The sequence below is a fragment of the Chrysoperla carnea genome, chromosome 2 (genome assembly GCF_905475395.1).
Source record: "Chrysoperla carnea chromosome 2, inChrCarn1.1, whole genome shotgun sequence".
Classification (NCBI taxonomy): domain Eukaryota; kingdom Metazoa; phylum Arthropoda; class Insecta; order Neuroptera; family Chrysopidae; genus Chrysoperla; species Chrysoperla carnea.
The window spans coordinates 19,378,730-19,398,139 of NC_058338.1; the positions used below are offsets into that span (position 1 = coordinate 19,378,730).

A 19,410-nucleotide genomic window follows, 5' to 3' on the forward strand; every position below is an offset into this window, starting at 1 on the left:
TCCCATGATTTACCCTTCATTTTAAAGCTTATCGCGCTCGGTTAATAACAAATAATAAACTCACGATTTAAAAATGCACCGCACCGATTTTGTTATAGTTTTGTTCAGTATGTAATTTTTATATCATATCTGTAATAAAATTGCCTATACACAACAAAAGGATTTTTGTGAAGAATTTATGATTTTAATTTAGTAATTGTGATGAAATTAATGGTAATGATTACTGATTTGCATATTGATTTTTGTCAAGGATACCTTTTCTGATCAATAAAAAAGTTAATTCAATTAATTAAATAAGTTAAGTACATTACTGAAACTAACCATCCATGACTCATTTCAATTCCAATCATAAATAAAATATGTAAAAAAAGTATTATGAAGTTATGTTTAGTTTAAATCAAGGTCTTACGAGGAAAATCAGTAATTCTACCCTAATAAATCATTGTAATCGAGACAGAATAAATAATTTGTATCTCGTTCAAAATTTATAAATATTTATGTTTTAAAGAACGGTAAAGTTCGAAAAAAATAAGATTGAATTATACTGAAGAATATTCATTTTGGATGCAATTTTTGAGGACGGTTTTAATACGAAGCCAAGACTGAGTAAATTTTGAGATGACGCTTTAAAATAAAGATCGATAAAAGAAATTCATAATATAAAAACATGCAGAGTAGAATATTTATTTTCATCGATTTTCCTTCTATTTCAGAAAGTTAGATAAAAATTAAAAATCTAGATTAACCAAATTTCGACAATTTCTTCCCGACAATGCAACCATGAATTTCTCTCCGTATACAATCAACTTAATAACGAAATATTAACACAATATTTGATCATCAGAGCCGTATTGCAGACATTGTTTTGTCTATTATAAAGGTCTAACGAAACAAGAGCAAACAATATTTTCAATACGAGTTAAAGCCTTTTGCATTTATCAATACTTGAAATACTAGATAAGCGATGAGATTTGAAAGTTTAAGCACTTAGCCACGCAAACTATACTAAATAAAATTAATAACAAAATTTTTAAACCACAATTTGACTTTCTCTAATAAATTTTAGTTTAAGTCTTTTTCTTTTTTTGAAAACTTAATCGATTTGAATAAAATTGTCCTTACAGATTTCAAATTCTATAACAAAAATATTATTTCAAAAAAAGTGAGCGATTATCACTTGAGTTTATTTCATAGGAAGGTGAAATTTTTTAAAAATAAAATAACTGTCCTAAAAAGTTTAAACTGAATTTCAAAATTTCATGGCTTTTTAATGCATTGATAATGGTGGTAAAAGATTTTATGGATTTAAACTACTCAAACAATTAATTCTGTAAATTATTTTTTGAACAACTTATATTTTGGAGTTATACAAACATGAGTGTTTATTCATCTCTGACACAAATTAGCTGTTTATATATTTCGCCATATTTGATTGCTACCATTTATGTAACGACAACTTTATAAACAAGTAAGAAATCAATTAAAATCGTTAAAAATGTTATCGATAAGTGCTCTTATGAAGACAAGTAATAAAATATACAGGGTGAATTATAAGTCACGACGAATCATTGCAGAATAAATTCGTCAAGCCTAAATAAATCGGGAAGTCCTTAGAAATTGTTTAATACTAGTACCGTCAATAAGTAGGTTACGGTAATTATCGTTTATAATTTCTCGAATAGTATTATGAAAAATGAAATTTCTGTAAAGCGTAAAATTGTTGAAAATTAATTTTCGCAAGTTCTATCCATCCTCAAAATTTGAAACGTAAGTCTCGAATATTTTAATACACGCAGTTTTTTGGGAACGCTATTGAATCATGGGAATGGTGCATTGAATCAAAAAACTTCGAAAGATTTTTGACTTAACAAATATATTTAACAGAGATTCGTTGTGACTTATTATAGAGCCCGTATAATTTCAGAGTAACAATATCCAAGTTGAATTAAGATGCGAAAAGTCAAAATTACTCTTCTACAGTTAAAAGTAACCGACTAATTTGTGTGGTATCGTATGACAGGTCATAATCCTTTTCCTCAGACAACCGTTGTAATCGATCGACAATATTGTCATCAGATGAATGTTTTGATGTATTTTGTGCTGGTGAACATGAAAATGAAAGGAATTTAATTTCTAAATCTCGATGACCGTTTGGTGATGTGACAATTTCCGTGGATATATTTAATTTTTGTGAATTTTTAATTTGCGTAACATTATTTAATGAATTCGATGAAGATGAATATCGACCTGACCCAATGACACCAACATCACCATTAGATTTAACCCGAAGATGATGATCCGGCATAGGATCGCTCCAACTTCGCCGTAATGTTGATACCATTTTATCAACTGTTGACGGCGCATTATAATCGGAGTTTGTGAATTGCAGACCCGTTAAAAACGATGAATCGACATTCCAAATTTGTCCGCAAGGATCACATAACTTACATTGACATGATGTGGGCGAACAATGATTCTGTTGATTCGTTAATTCTTGGATATCATCAAAATCGTGATTTAAATTTGGTATATCTGATGATATATCACTTGGGGTCACCGGTGGCGTAACTGTTTGTTGAGTATCACTTGTGTTCACTTTTAATATTTGCGTGGTTTGCGGTGGTTTACGATCTTTTTTTCGCCGTTTACGTGGTTTTATAATACGTGGTAAACAGTTTTCCGAATTATTTGAACTTGAACTTTCATCACTTGCCACACTTAATGTGTCAGTTGCCACACTCACTGAATTATTATCACTTTTCACTTTTGTTGGATCTATTGATGGAGGGGGCATATTATAACGGACACCACCCATGTCAATGTAGTTATTATTACATTTTTGTGGATAATTATGGTTTGTTTTACGGGATGAATTATTATTACGACCAGTAAGTATTAGCGGAATACCTTGCGTATGTATTGCTAAACGTGATAATTGTGTTTGTGGATGAAATTTTTCATTACGTGCAGGTGGGGATGATGGTGTCGGTTGTTGTTGTTGATGGCATTTTCTTATATTTCCACGACATGGATATGAATATAATGTTGTACCATCGACCCAATTGTCATTAGCTGACCCCGGTGGAGTTACATATCGATTATTTGTATCTTTATGCTTCACATCCTGCGGATTACTATTATGCCTTTGATAATTGTAATTTTTGTTCAATCTTTGGATCTGGTGTTTTGGACGTGCTGTAGTGGTTTGTATTAAGTAACTTCCAATATATCGTTCAACGCCTACATTGTTACCGGGTGTTGTTTTCACACCGGCTGAACTTGGACTCATTGTATGATTCCAATGGAAGTTGTTAACTGGTACCTAAATTAAATGTTTCTTTGTATTAGGAATATGTATTCCTGTTTAAAGTTTGGGAATATTATTGCAACATATAAAATAACTTCAATTTATTTTTCTTTCTCCTTCATGCAAAGTAACTTTTCTTATAATTTTCGTGAAATTTTTTTATAAAAATGAAATAAATCTATTATTACGCTATAATTATGCATCGTGCACCGTTTTAGCAAAAACAAAAATTGGAAATTTTGATAAGGGACATCATATTCTGACATAAGGTTTGACCTAGTTCTTCGAGTTGCTTTAATAGTCAATTAAGATCCCAAAAGGTAAGAGCGATAGAATAATAATTTAAATTAGAAAGTTGATCTTAAAAAAGCAAACATTTTTTATTTAAGACATTCTTTCGAAAATAGATAGATTTCGGAAGAAATACGACTTAAAAATTTGTCATGATTGCATTTAATCGAAAGGAAACATAGCTACAGAAAATGGTTTAGCTAAAAATTGACAAGGGAAATAGTTCATGATTTAATCTGAAATTCTAATTTCAAGGTTATGCGACCTTGATCTTCCACCTGATGTTGAAAATTTACCTGGGCTTAAAAGTTATTAACACAGACGAATGGCGTTTATTGTCCTTGATAACTTTTGCTTACAAATATATTTCTAAAGCTAGCGTATTTAGCGATATGATATAATTACAAATCCTAAAAAAAAACTTGCGAAAAGTAGTATCTTTCGGGTGTCATTAAACATTTTGGGGAAATATTTATTCAAATAATTTAGTGCTACCAAAAATAATTAGATCTCTGAAAAAATGAAAAATTCAAAAAAACATATCCCAAAGCCAAATCCTTAGTTGACTGCAAAATTTGGGTTAAAAGCTCAAAAAAGTTTGCAAATCCGATCAAAATTAATCCCGATTGTAGTCTGAACCTGAAGAAGTTACTTCGCCTGAAAGGTCAGTTCTTTGTTCACTAAATTTTAATTTAATATACAAACTTTGATTTCGAATCAACCAAAATTAGGGAATGTAAGATAATTTTGTTAACACCCGATAGATTATCGATATTCTTATTGTGATGATTGCGTGATAACTCTCTATTGTTATGCATTTTCGTAAAGAAATATCACCACAACTGCACAGCACCTATTGAAAAGAATTATAAAAAAAAGAACACATATGTTGCAATAATTAGTTATTAAAATGTTTAACCATTGTTATTAACTGTTCCTTAACATCACTATGTTAATTTTACTTTAATTATCTAAGCACTAATGGTTTGTTAGATAGTAAACATAATTATTATGTATATTTATTTATTTAATTTTGTAGTTTTGTTTTATTTAAAAAGTGTCTGTTTTAATTTTATGCACAGAATGTCCTCTCTCGTATGACTGTAAGAACACAAATTTTTCTTGTATCTAAAACTGTATCATATTGATAAAGAATGCCTTGAGTTTTTAGATAGAAAAATATCCAAAAGTCGTTGGCAAACTTAAAACTGCACACTCCAAATGGAATATTTTTCAATACTAAATTTTAGTTACTAAGTTGTCCCGGTCTGCTCATGCGGTTGTGTCAATCACACCACTATTTTGCTATAATATTTATAAGTGGTAGTAAAAATTAAAAAAAGATTGTTTAAAACTATGTTGTATTTCAAAACAACATTTGAAGTTTGTTAGACAATATATTTATTACTTTCATACAAACAACTCATGCGGTTGTGTCAACTTCACCACTCAACCCTGTACAGTAGTTGTATTCATTCATGTTACCCATTCCCTAGATTTTACATATATAATTTTTAGGGCTAAAAAAACTTTACTTCGTTGAGGTATGTAGTAAATTATAAGAATGCAATTTTTTAAAGAATAATGTTGGAATAGCTCTCCCTGTACTAATTGTTTTTATTTAGAAAGTTTATAATTTTTTGTATAGTTATATATAACTACTACTTGTTGAAATTTACACAGGTAACACACAAATGCGATCAGAAAAGCAGAATGACTGCCCTATTCTCGTTGTCAACAAAGCGTAAATTGTATTACATTGTATTCAAAATTATATCCATAGATAAGCACAAACGTACTTAATAGTTATATGCTGTTATAACTATTACGATGCATTTTTATAAATTTTATAACTTGAAAAAGTATTTATCACGGTATACACTCGCTAAAATTTTGACTTATTACTACAAAGTAAATTATTAATTACTTTATAAATGATTTCTGATTTCATCAACAATACTCATCGGTGAAAAATATACAAAATCTTTAAATACCTATAGTATTTCCTAAATATCTTTATTCGAAAACAAAATGGATTATGATTAAGGCTATTGTCTCCGTACAATATTGTAAAAAAGTTTTGGCTTATACGCACGGTGAGGAGTATACATGCCGGTCGTCAGATAATGTGCTATTTTTAACTATACTAAAACATAAAATTCAATTTCAATGAAAGGCCATAATGGCGCTCGTGAGAAGAAGGACTAAATTAAGTCTACTTTGTGTTTGATTTCAACTTCTCTATTTTTGTCTAACACATTGTTTAGATACATATTTTACTCTTATTACTTTCTTTTAAAACTTTTAAAATATATTCCCGTACAACAGAACCATTTTAAGTTTTTTTCTTTTGGCACTTTTTGTAAGACGGAGGTAGTTATCCTTTACCTCTATTATTCATATTCAATATATAGTGTATGTATACAATTTTGTTAATATAGATATCTCTTTTCAACCACCAATACTTGCTATAGTTGTTTCTGTTCAACAAAAAAATTGATTAACTTTGCGTTACTATATCTCAACAATGAAACGGTCAGTAACTTTGGTTTTATAGCATGTATATATTTAATATATATTAAGGTATACTAAGTTTAGTCCCAAATTTATAACAATTCTAGAAGGATGTTTTAACATTCTTTTTCCAATAATTTAATAATTTTTTTTAAATACAACTGTTATAACCATCTTGACAGTTTCAATCATTTAATGTTTTTATGTTCAAAGTTCAATTATCTAGAAAGTCTAAGGTTACAAATCCCTTTAAAAAATTGTAACTGTAGTTTATGCGATTAGAGCTGCGGGTCAGAATCAATTTACATAACATGTGTATTATATGATTGCGATTTTAAATATGCAAATGTAATGCAGTTGTAACAAAATATTACGTCATTTTAATTATTTATTACACACATATATTTTTCATGAGAAAATCTCTATTATAGATATTTTTTACCTATTCAATTTCACTTAAAAATAATCTTAAGAAGTAGGTTAAAAACAATAGATCTGTGTAAATTGTTTTTATATTCAAAAGATGATTACGATCGCAAATCCTATACGACTAAACATGCCCTAAAATTCAAGTCAAGTCAATCGCGAAATATCTTCGAAAATATATTTTATTTAAAGAGCGTAAAATTCTCTAGACATAACCCTCGCAAAATATTTGGAAGGAATCCCGTAAAATGGTTTTTTTGTTTGTTTATATTTTCAAATATACAGGGTGGACAGATTAAAATGGTCCATCACCAAATTGGGGGGAAAGAATAGGACTGTCTGAAAAGCACAGTTTAATTAAATTTCAGACTTTTATGGTTTTCTCATGGATGCTATCAGAACTGGACCAAAATGAAATAGGAAGCCCGTATACTGGGCTTCCCACATGGGAAGCACCAGCTTTCAAATAGACAAAGAATCATCAAAATCGATTCACCAAGTCGAAAGCTCTGAGGTAACACCCATTAAAAAAAATACAGTCGAATTGATAACCTCCTCCTTTTTTGTTTGAAGTCGGTTAAAAATTAAAACAATAAACGATGATTTGTAACATTTTGATTAATTTGTGCACTTTCTTGTTTCCTTTTTGCATGTATAGCACTTTAAGATTATCATTTATTTATAATCAAATCAACAGTTTGATTATTGTAAGCGAATTGTGTATATTAAATTTATGATTGCTTAACACATTATTGTTATGTTATTATTATAATAAATAAAAAACTTTCCAATAAAATGTGATAATAATTTCAATTTTAATATAAAATCAATCAATCTATCAATCAATTGAAATGAAAATTGTAATAAAATTCATTGATTTTATAATAGAATTTAAAAAAAAAAAAATCTATGAAATTCACACAGCTTCTAGTCCACAGTATTAATTAAAGTTTTAATTAATTACTACAAATTAAAAACTTTATGACGAGCCTGAAACATTTTTGATTCAAGGAGATTTATCGTAAATATCGCATTTTCTTTCAGGACCTCCAAAAACTTTTCCAAAATTAATGAATTTTCTAATTATATATTTTCAATAGCTTTCTTTAAACATATACGACAAACAAAAAACGCATCCACACGAAAATCGAAACATTAACATCGACAAAGTCAATTTCTATAAAGATCCACAAGTCAGGATTAAAATTTTATCAATCCTCTAAATAGTCTAAATGGGAGACAAAATATAATCAATGAAATGTCGAAGTCATCATAAAGAGGTAAAATTAACATGGATCAGATTATAGTAACAGAATTCCACACGGCAACTTACATACCACTAACATATATAACTGACCGAAGAACATATAAAAATTGATACTATTTTAAATTCAACAATAACACTGCTTGAAAATATTTTATCCAAAATTAATTTTTTTGCTCATCACATTAGAATACCGTCTTAAGAATATGTATCTTTCAGTCAAATACTAATTAATATTCATAACAAGTGCTCTGTTATAAATATGAATCATTTATTATTCTTATTAATAATTTTATTTGGACAGGTTACTTTTTCAGTGGAAATAATATATTATCCTTGAAACAGACAGGAAAAATAATTTTTCTCATACAAACGAATGATGATTTCATTACTAAAAATTAATATTATTATTAGGCGTGTATGATTACAGAATGTACAAAAACAAATTTCCCTTGTATACATGTGTTTCATTAAAATTAATTACCATACTTTTGTTTGATTTGTTTTCGTTAGATTTATGACAATGATTAATGCCTAAATAATCTACCACAATGAATAATTTGACATATCGTTTTAATATCACTTATTAATAATAATAAAAATGCAATAGAGTCTCGATAATCGATCGACACTCAATAAACACCAAGGGTGTTCCGATTTCTAGGATTGTATAAAAAAATGCATTAGTAATATAGACTGAAGTATTATACAAGCGTATTAAAGGTAATATAATCCGAAAAGAATTTCATAACATTCGGTCGATTCGTTTCTAGTCGGGCGACATTTTTCTAAAAAGTTCTCCCAACCGATATCGCGCGAACAAAAAATGATCTCGACTTCGTTGAGATGCCGATAATTCCCATTTTTTTGATAAGTTTTAAACCGACCTTGAGGCTTTAAGATCTATCGATTCAAAATTACCATTTTAATCATTGGTCAGTCAGTAAATGGATGTATGTTTGAATAAGTTATACAAGTACATAAATTAAGCATAAAAGCGTTTTTTTTTCAAGTTCTGGCAGTAATATTTCGAAAACAGAATGAAAAATGACACTATATCTGCTTACTTTTGGGGAGAATTAAAATACAGTATCTTGTTTTTATGCATATAAAAACTAAATCCAAATTCTAAGTATAAAAAACAATGTTAAAACAAAGTAGTAATTATTAAAATATTTATATAACAAATAAAAATAAATAAATCTTAAGATTTATAAAAACCTACAATTTACCGTCTATAAAACTTGATAGTCACTAAATCTATGTCAGTAGTTTTAGTTTATGGATATCAAACATAATAACTACTAACTCATAGATCTAAATACCGGGTGTGTTACGAAAAGTGTTACGGATGTCATTAGAAAAATCAGTGTAGCGATCAAATTGTTATCATGAAATTCCCCAACTTTTCATGATTATAACAAAAATTATGTCCAAAGTCTCATAATTATTCGAAAAAAAAAAACAGAAATACTTTATTTACAAAAATTTTTTAACCGGTCCAGTAGTTGAGTTTATTCATGACAAACAAACAACTTCCTCTTTATAATATTAGTGTAGATAATTTAATATTATTAATATATAATTACAGTCCTCTTTTGTATCAATAACTTTAGATTTTCGAGAAAATATTCCGAAATATTACAAAGATTCGGAGAACGCAGTATGTATCAACAACTTTGAAACTTCACATTATTAAATATTTTCATCGAAGGAGCCAGAACCAGAAATTCATTATTGGTTGACGAAAATTCTCGCTTATACAGAAGCGATTTCTTAAAACATTTTTTGAACAGCAAAGTTAAACTTTTAACTTGTTATGTTGAAAAATTCGTAACCACGTCGTAATAACAATAATGAAAAATGCTTTCAGAGACTTCTTTTCCCTTTCATGGTACATTTATAAATAAGGCTTTGGTGAGGAGACAACCGGTATGTTAAGAGTAGGTACACAATTAGACAACAGTTATAAATGTTGATTAATGTTCCAGCCGTTGCGTTTATTCAATTAAAACAACACACTCACATAACTAGCTGTACATACGTATATCGTTCCTACTTTACCTGGAAATTATGGAAATCATCCTGTTAGTTCTAGTTTAAGTTTTCAGATAAAACTATAACTGAGGCGGTTCGATGCATAAAGCTTTTAATATTGATTTAGTGTTCTTAAAGAGATGGCTAGCTAATACGATAATAAAGATATCCTTTTTTATATCTTTAATATACTCGATTCAATTTACGATTTTATTCAATTTAGAACTGGTATCCTAACTATGTAAAGTTAAAATCAAGAACAAAAAATCATAGAGGATTGGCAATATGTTAACCTTGACTAGGCCAAAAAAACCTAATAAATCGAACTTTTGTTAGAAGTTCTTACGCAAACCTCTACATAAGGTCATAAATATAGTCTTGGAGAATCCAGCCCTTGACCAACCCTTAACCAATCTAATAAACCAACCTCTGATTTTCCAGTTTTTATCCTATCTTTAGTTAAGTTTAATAAATAGAAGTCCTGATTTGCTGTCCCTTAGCTAAGTCTCAATCAAATGAGTAAAGTTTAATTTATATTGATGTTTTTCGCTCCTATATAATAAATAAATTATAGCTGAGAAATTCTTGTTTTTGGGTAAAGATCTGAAACCCAAATGTGGGCAGAGTTAAATTGAGCCGGGTTTGGCTCAATCCAAAACAATTTTCTCTCAGACTTTAAACAATATTGGTTGTTATTTCGTATAAAGATAGGGAAGGTTAATGGTGACTTATATTTTAAAGTTGAGAATTATAAATTTTTGTGGAATCATTTTCTATGTTTGTTTTTGTTTTATGTTTACTACACACTTAAAATTGTCTTGTGTGATAACATAGATTTTGTGGCACAACATAAATAAAACAAATAACTAAAAACTTGTTTCATTATAAATAAATAGTATGATAGTATGTTAGTACGATATCCACACTTAATTTAGACCACAAACAGTTTAACCACATTATTTAGTGAGACGACAATAATGATTGAGATTCTAAATTTACATCATAATATATTACCATATATCTTACTACAAATATTACGTCACAAATATATTAAAATAATAATTATATTCAAATAAAAACGTGATATAATAATAAACGCTTCTTAAGACGATGTACTCATAGTGATAGATACGATTTCGTTAAGTTATCGGTTTTAATTTTGAAAATCTTTTAAAATTAGAAAATTTGGAATTTTTATAATGAGCAAAGTTGCAGAAAATAACATTAACAACAATTTATGTCCAAAGAATTTTCCCCTAACTATAATATTACGAAGATATAAACGTTCAATGTTTAATTTTGGAATTAAACTTTTATTCTAAAACCACTATTTTTCGAATTCGTTTGCTGTTCCGATACTTTTTTAACACCCCGTTTTTTCTTAATTAAAGTATGTTGAGTATTTTCAAATTTTCGATTTAAAATTTAACCTTAGATTCGTTTTTGCATAAGGTAATCGTTTGAACTGTTTACTTATCAAACAAGTTTCGAATAAATTTTTTATCAAAATTTAAAAGTCAATGATCCATAAATTTAGTATTATTACTATTATAAAATAATGATTCTCTTTATTAATAAAAGACCACACATTAAACTAATAATTATTAAATTAATGTTTGTTTATCGAATTAGATTTAATTATTTATAAAAAAAAAATATACACAAAAGCATTTTATAGAAGTATATTAATATCACGCTCATTAATTTACTTATTAATTGATAGTCAATTAATAATTAATTTTATTAGAAACTATTAAGTTTAGTAAACAAGTAAAACCAGAACTTATATAAATTAAAATGATTCGCCAAATGTGTTGCTAAGCGCAAAACTCGAGAACGGCTCAACTTATATAAGAGAAAAAACGTAAAAAATGCAAGGAAAATAGTAAAAACAAAACTTTTCTTTTCCCACCATCTACAAACTGATTTATAAAGAAATAAATATTTTCATGACAATCCCCGTTCGAATATTCCCTATTCCATATTCCCTATTTTTTTAAAAGATAAACTACGACATTAATTAAATAAGGAAGAGAAAGAATAAAAGTGAATCCCAATATAAAAGTCATTAATTTTAATAAATTTTGCCGCTTTTTATTTATTTTTTTTTTTTTGACGTAATTGAATTATAATGCATTTAAAATAAATTTTACTAAGAATTATAAAAAAACAAAAACAAAACAAAATGATTAACTAAGGTTATTTTATTTAAAATAAAATTGTGGATGACCTAGCTTTCATTTCCATTAAGATAAATAAAATATTGTTTGATCAATATTTATAACCGATTCAATATAAATATAAATAAGATAAACAAAGAAAGATTAATTATTTATTAATATAATCTCGAGTACTTCACTATTATTATTAAATTTGCTCTTGAAACATTTTTAAATATTGAACATATTTCAATTACATGTTGTACATAAACATACACATTCGTACAGGGTGGAATGAATTTATTAAACACGATAAACAACAATATTTCCAGTTATAAGTAAATCACAATTTGAAGTTTCTCAGTTAATGACATCAAAATGGACAAAGGACCCACACGATAGTATAGGAAAATGACTTTCTGTGAAATTTTATCAAACCGTCCCGAAAATGTTCTTCGGATCGTTCTGATCAAAAACCATCACGGCCACAAAATTTTTCAATGAGTAGTTTTCAAGCTGCGACGATCAAAGATACGCATACCGTGAGAGCTCTTGATCAGAACGATCCAAAGAACATTTTGAAGGGCGATTTGAAAAAGTTTTACAGATCTCCACTTTCCCATCTAATCGTTGGGGGTCCTTTAAATAATAATGAGCGGTTTATTTATTAAATAGGAAAAATATAATAAATTTTCTTTTCTCAAGGTAGATCATATAGATTAGATTAAATAAGATATTTTGTACTCCTGCAGAAGCGCTACAACTAAAGGGTTTTCCTGGACGACACTTTTAGTTCACTTCATCCAAGTGTCAGTTCATTCCAAGTGGTGTCGTTTGAGAGAAAGTTTCCTCCTCTTAATTGAGAGATTGATTTTGAGATTACGCTTATTGATTTTACAGTGGTCAGTAAGTATCCTCAAATGATTTTTCACCAATTGCAAACGCTCATAAATCTTTTTCCAGACACAGTGCTTTTACAATGATCTTGGGCATGAATATTTCCCCAAAAGCAGTTAGACTCATGATTTCCCGTTTTTATTGAACGCAAGTATACCATACATTCTTTTACATTAGGTTTCATTTTACATTTTTGGGACCCTAGGAAATGAATCTGGGTCGTTTAGCGATGGTTCATTCACTTATATGTGCTAATTTCGTTCCCATTAGATTAGATAAGAAAAAGTAATATTTTTAAGGTATAGGTACAGCCTGTATTTAAAGTTAACAAGTGAGACCCGCCACCAACCACTATTAAGTATAAAATTCTTTCCTTATTAGTAAATGTGTTGTAAGGTCAGTGAGATATTATTTTTATTTTTAATGGTATTTTAATTCTTGTGGAAAATATAACTAAGAAATAATTTTCAATTCTTAATATGAATTTCAATCGAAAGAGAATTGCTTAAAATGTTTCTTTTTTATAATAATAATAATAATGGGGTTTAAACTCCGTTTTTCTGGCATACGACTTATCACAGCGGCCACCCACGTCATTATTTTCTTATCTTTATTTATTAAATTACATTAATTTTTACAATTACATTTATGATGTGGGTGGAATCGGTTACTTCGTTCTTTTCCAAGCGACGACAACGTGATAAATTCTGCACCTCCATTAATTACAATTGTTCACACTGCCGCTGCCTGGATTCGAACCCGCAACCTAATTCTATGGAGTCAAACTTCTTTTTTATAGAGCTCTAGTTGGATTGAGGAAAAAACTCTCACCAATATATGCTGCGTCCGTAAATAATATGAGTAAATGATTGATTTCGAATGCAAAATGGATACTTTATGCAGTCAGTTCAGAAATTTACACTCAGCAAAAAAAAATGTACCCAATTTTAAAGTTTTTGAAATTATATTTACATTTTTAAACAGTGGTAATCGGATTTTCAAGAGAATTATATGCATACATGGATACAAATTTTACATTTTAATAATATTTTAAAAATATTTAAACTAAATAATTATTTATTTATCATTAAAAACGAATTAATTCAGTATCTACTTTTTTTTTTTAATTATATTATAATTTTTTAATTGCATATATTCATTTAGTAAATGTTTTTTGCTGTAAATAAATAATTAATGTGTAATATTTAACATAATTTATTTAGAAATTGTATAGTTTTAAAATATTTAAAAAAAAAATTGCATTACTAGAAGTTCTATTGAAACCTTTTTTTAGACCATATAAAATGTAAGTGATTTAAAATCGTTAAGATCTTTCTCTGTGGAAACTTAAGCCTAGACTGTCAAGCTAGTGATTTGGCTAGCTAGTAAGCCTCATTTGGTTTCTCACTTGAAAATTAATCAATAATTTTCTAAATTTAATATAATCCAATCATAAATTGTACCACTAATTCGAAAGATGAGTTTATTGAAAAAAAATTAACCTTACTATTTATATTTCATATTTTTTTAACTTTTTAATATTAAAACTTTCTAAATTATTGAAAAGAAATCAAAAATAACTTTCACCTTATATTCTTAAGTTATAAATCATAATCAAGGAAATAAGATAAAATATTAAGGAAAATTACAATTATCACCTTCTGTTTTCTACTACAATTATTTGTATTCGAATATAACCTTAGTAACTTCGGAAGCTCGTTTTTCGATTACAAAAAAATTTTTATTCGATATTCGCATAGAAAAAATAATTTGTGAATCAAACTTATTTTATCGTAGCGCATTGGTTGGGGAATCGTTAAAAGGGTTTTAGAAACTTTTCTCTTTAGGCAAAAATGTTGCCGAAATAAACTTCGGAAGTTTGAATCCAAAATTTATTTTTATAAAAACGGGTACCTTGATTGGATAGCCACTAAAACATCCCCTTCTTAATCTAGATAACACAAAAGAAGTCAGTTTTTATATTTTATGTAGAATCTTCTTTTACATAACCAGAGCGTCTCAAATGTCACAGATAGTACCTACCACCTAAGGTGAAAAATTTATTTTCTAGTTTTTTTCTATCAAAATAAAAGTTTTACTTTAAAAAATGCATAGAAAAAAGTTATTATTTTTAAATAACTGAAGGAATGTTTTTATTAACTAAAAAAAATTTAAGATTGATTCATTTTTACTAAAGCACAAGAACCTTTAATCATAGTTAGACACAATTTTGTTTTTTGAAAATATTTTTAAAATTTTGGTGAAAGTGTATGCAAATCACAAATAAATGGCATTTTATATACAAAAAAATATTGAATTTGAATTAAGAATGAAAGAAAGTAGTATGCTCTAATTAAAAATGGAAAGTTAATTTTTGTTTTTTTAGGATAGTCAGTCAAATTTATTTCCGGTTTCTTAAATGCCATATATACCTTAGCATTTACATTATTATTTATACCAAAAATCACACTCGTCATCTAAAAAATTGCACTTTTTAGAAAAATTTCAGAGTTGGATCTCCGAAAAAAATAAACTAATCCGAATCGCTTAGAGTTCATTTGAAAAGTTGTAATTTTTCAATTTTAAAAACAGAAGCTGGAAAAATTATTATAATTACCAAGCACTCTTCACTGAGGGTGGGTTTTCGTACTAACTTTTTCTAACCAAGTTACACATTATAGTACATAGCTTTAAACACTCAGTATACAGTGTGTACAAGAAATGTTTTAAACAAAAGGTGTTAAACTTAAAGAAAAACTTGTATTTGATTTTGACATCCAAGATAATCTAAAACCGAATTCGAGTTCGGAACCAACAAAATTACATTCAGCAGAAGTTGGTTATACAGAGAAATAATTTTGTATTAAAATTCTAACGGATCTATTCATATTTCGAAAAAATGTTTCAAACAAAAGATGTTTGTTATTTTATAAGGAATAACTTTCGAATTTAAAGTGGTTTTCTATTTCTAATCAATTACGAATTCAAGTTGTCTTTTGTCTTTTGACTAGAACTTCAGCTAATCCAAGAATTATTTTTTAGATATTCCATTTTAGGCTTTTTTTTTGAAGTTATAGAATTCCTCTTACGCATTTCTCATTAAACAGTGACTCTGGACCGATCAGAGGGGACAAAAGGAGGAAAACCACCCGTACACGGGCTCAAAAAATAGGTCCGTAAATCGGAAGTTAAAAAAAAATAAAAAAATTTCAATAATTCAATAAAAAAAAACAAAACCTAAAAATTTCAAAAGACTTCTAGCACATACTGTAGTACATGCGACACTATAAATAAAAATATTGATATTTAACCCTATGACTTCCGCGTGATATTTAATATTTATGATTATCGGACGTAATAAATTTAAATAAATAACATTTTATTATGTACATGCGTTTACAATTAAACACGTTATTTGTTTTTGTGAATAATTTAAAAGTTTTTTTAAAAATATTTTATAGGTCTACACAGAAAATAAATTATTGTATTTATTATTTTTTTATAAAAACTTGGGTGGGTTAAGTTATAAGAACCTCATAAAGTATATATACAACAACTTTAGAATTTTAATTATTTCAAGAATTATGAATTTAATTTTAATTATTTCAAGAATTATCAATTCTTCCAACTTCTTCTGTATAGTATTTTTTTAAACTCTACATCTACACTAAATATACAGAGAAAATCACCTAATTAATCCATTTCCGGTTGTCTGTCTGTCTGTCTGTCCATCTGTCATCACGATAACTCAAAAAAGAAAAGAAATATCAAGTTGAAATTTTTATAGCGTGCTTAGGACGTAAAAAGTGATACAATATTTTCTATGGAATCACATTGAGTACTATTATTCTACTGCTTTTTATTAGAAAACTTAATAATAACGTGTATAAATTCTGTGTTGTAAATTCATTTTTAAAGTGTAAATTATACATTGAACTGTCACCAATTGACAGGTCACATATTAATTCGCCGTCAACAGAGAGCGTCAAAAAGACTGCGTTTAAACATCTCAAAATTATTCTCTATTTTAAATATTTTTATACCATGTATATGAAATAATATACTAACGTATACTAAGTTTAGTCTCAAGTTTGTAACGCTTAAAAATATTGATACTATGAACAAAATTTTGGTATAGGTGTTCAGAAAATCACCTAATTAGTCCATTTCCAGTTGTCTGTCTGTATGTCTGTCTGTCAGACGTCTGTCTGTCCGTCTGTCATAACGATAACTCAAAAACTAAAAGAAATATCAAGTTGAAATTTTTATAGCGTACTTAGGACGTAAAAAGTGAGGTCAAGTTCGTAAATGAGCAACATAGATCAATTGGGCCTTGGGTCCGTAGAACCCATCTTGTAAACTTTTAGAGATAGACCAAAAGTTTAAAGTAAAAAATGTTCCTTATAAAAAAATAAACAACTTTTGTTTGAAACATTTTTTCGTTAACATCACTGTTTATCCGTGAGAGCGCAAATTGTATAGTATGTATTATATGAGAATATCAGTTATGAGTGACATGTATATATGTGTAATGTGACAGAGAGAATTATTATCAATTATTATTTTACCAAAAAAAATTTTGGATAAATCTCTTCAAAATTGTGAGTAAAATCGAGCAAAAACCGATCCTATTACAAACAACATTGACTAATAATTTCCCATATTATATGTAGAGTTGTCCCGTGATAATCGCATTCGATTAATGTTTTTCTAAGCAAAAAAATTCTTACAAGTTATTAAGAATTAATAACAAAATGCTAACGCAATTGCTAAGTTAGTTTCAAAACTATATGACTGAAGTCAGGGTCCTGATGCCAAGGTTCCAACCCATATTTAGAAATGATAACATTTTTTTTTTTATGATTTAAACTACACTTAAAATATTGACATAGTTTTTTTTTTATTTCATTACATTCAGGATCATTAAAACACAACATTTCACCTTGCGCATGTTAAGGACGTTCAGACACCAACCTGTTTTGCTATGTGCGGCGTTCATAGGGACACGATATGTAAATTTTAAATAACTTTAAATTATTAGAAAATTGAAAAAAATTTTGAAATTAAAAGTATCAAATATTTAAACACCATGTATATATGAAAAATACCCAGGTATACTAAATTTAGTCCCGAGTTTGTAATGCTTAAAAGTATTGATGCTTCGAACAAATTTTTGAAGTAAGTGTACACAAAATCACCAAATTAATACATTTTCGGTTGTCCGTCTCTCTGTAAACACGATAACTTAAAAAAGAAAATAGATATCAAGCTGAAATTTTTATAGTGTACTAAGGACGTAAAAAGTGAGGTTGAGTTCGTAATCTGTCTTGGGTCCGTGGGACCCATCTTGTAAACTGTTACAGATAGAACAAAAGTTTAAATGTAAAAAATATTTCTTATAAAAAAAATAAACAAGTTTTGTTTGAAACATTTTTTCGTAAACATCGCTGTTTACCTGTGAGAGCGCAAATTATGTGTGTGTGACACCACAGTTGTGTTATATATACACCACTGTAAAAACGACTGCGTAATCAACACTCTCTATACATTGTATAATAATTAACTCAATCAATTGTTTGTTTTCACTTGTTCAACTTTAAAGCCAACGAAATTAATTCAATAACAATTTTTTTTTTCTTAAATCATTCAAAATCATTAACTTTTTTTATATTATCATAATTTTTTTAATTTGTCTATTTTCAAGTCTTATGAATGTACGCCCTTAAGTTTTCTGTCATACGATTGACAATTTAAGCATACGTTTTACGGCTATTGTTAAAATTACATAGCGTTAAATAGACCCGACATGTAAAGCTTAAAGAATCAATAAAATTAATTTACTTTATCGATAATGCTGAAGGCATTTTAAGTAAATTTTAATAATAATTTTCCCCAAGGAATATAGATATATTCCCGGTTTAATGGTTCTCCCCGACACCTAAATTATCTCTCTGTCAAAATCAGGTTGCTCGATTTTGACGTAAAAGAAGCACAAACATACAAATAAACAATTAAAATACATTGACATTATTTTATTATATAATTTAAGTATACTTCTATACTTCTAGATTCTAGTGAACATAATCTATTCGGAGAGTGCAGTTTCCAATTTTACCAACTATTTTAAAATCACCGGTATAATTTTAATTTTACCATTTTACCCCATTTTACCAATAGTGCTTTTTATAACAATGATTAAACATTTTGGGGGAAACTTTAAAAGTATTAACAAAACTTTAATTCTTACCACGTGAATAATAAGTAACGAAGCTTATAATCCCAAAACAATCATTTTGATATTTATCCAAAATAAAAAATTACAAACCACACAAAAACTTAAAATACACCAAAATAAACAAAAAATAAATAAACACGGTCTTAAAAATTATTATCAATAATCACATTATTGCTGTTATCACAATTATTCACACTTTGTGATTGAAATTAGGTCACAATTTATTTTCAATACAGAATTAATTTTATCCTCATTTAAATAAAATTAAAAAAAAAAAAAA

General features: G+C 27.8%; 2 protein-coding genes across 2 annotated transcripts in view; both read right to left on the reverse strand.

Moving 5' to 3' along the window:
* Positions 1–19,410, reverse strand: part of LOC123292164 (CCR4-NOT transcription complex subunit 6-like) — an 81,509-nt gene that overhangs the window by 50,135 nt on the left and 11,964 nt on the right. The gene's annotated exons all lie outside the window — the stretch shown is intronic.
* LOC123292165 lies at positions 1,799–19,221 on the reverse strand. The gene is made up of 2 exons (XM_044872725.1): positions 19,143–19,221; positions 1,799–3,322 (listed from the first exon to the last, which is right to left on the reverse strand). Exon 2 carries the CDS (start codon positions 3,287–3,289, stop codon positions 1,967–1,969), a length of 1,323 nt encoding a protein of 440 aa, XP_044728660.1. The 5' UTR covers positions 3,290–3,322; positions 19,143–19,221; the 3' UTR covers positions 1,799–1,966.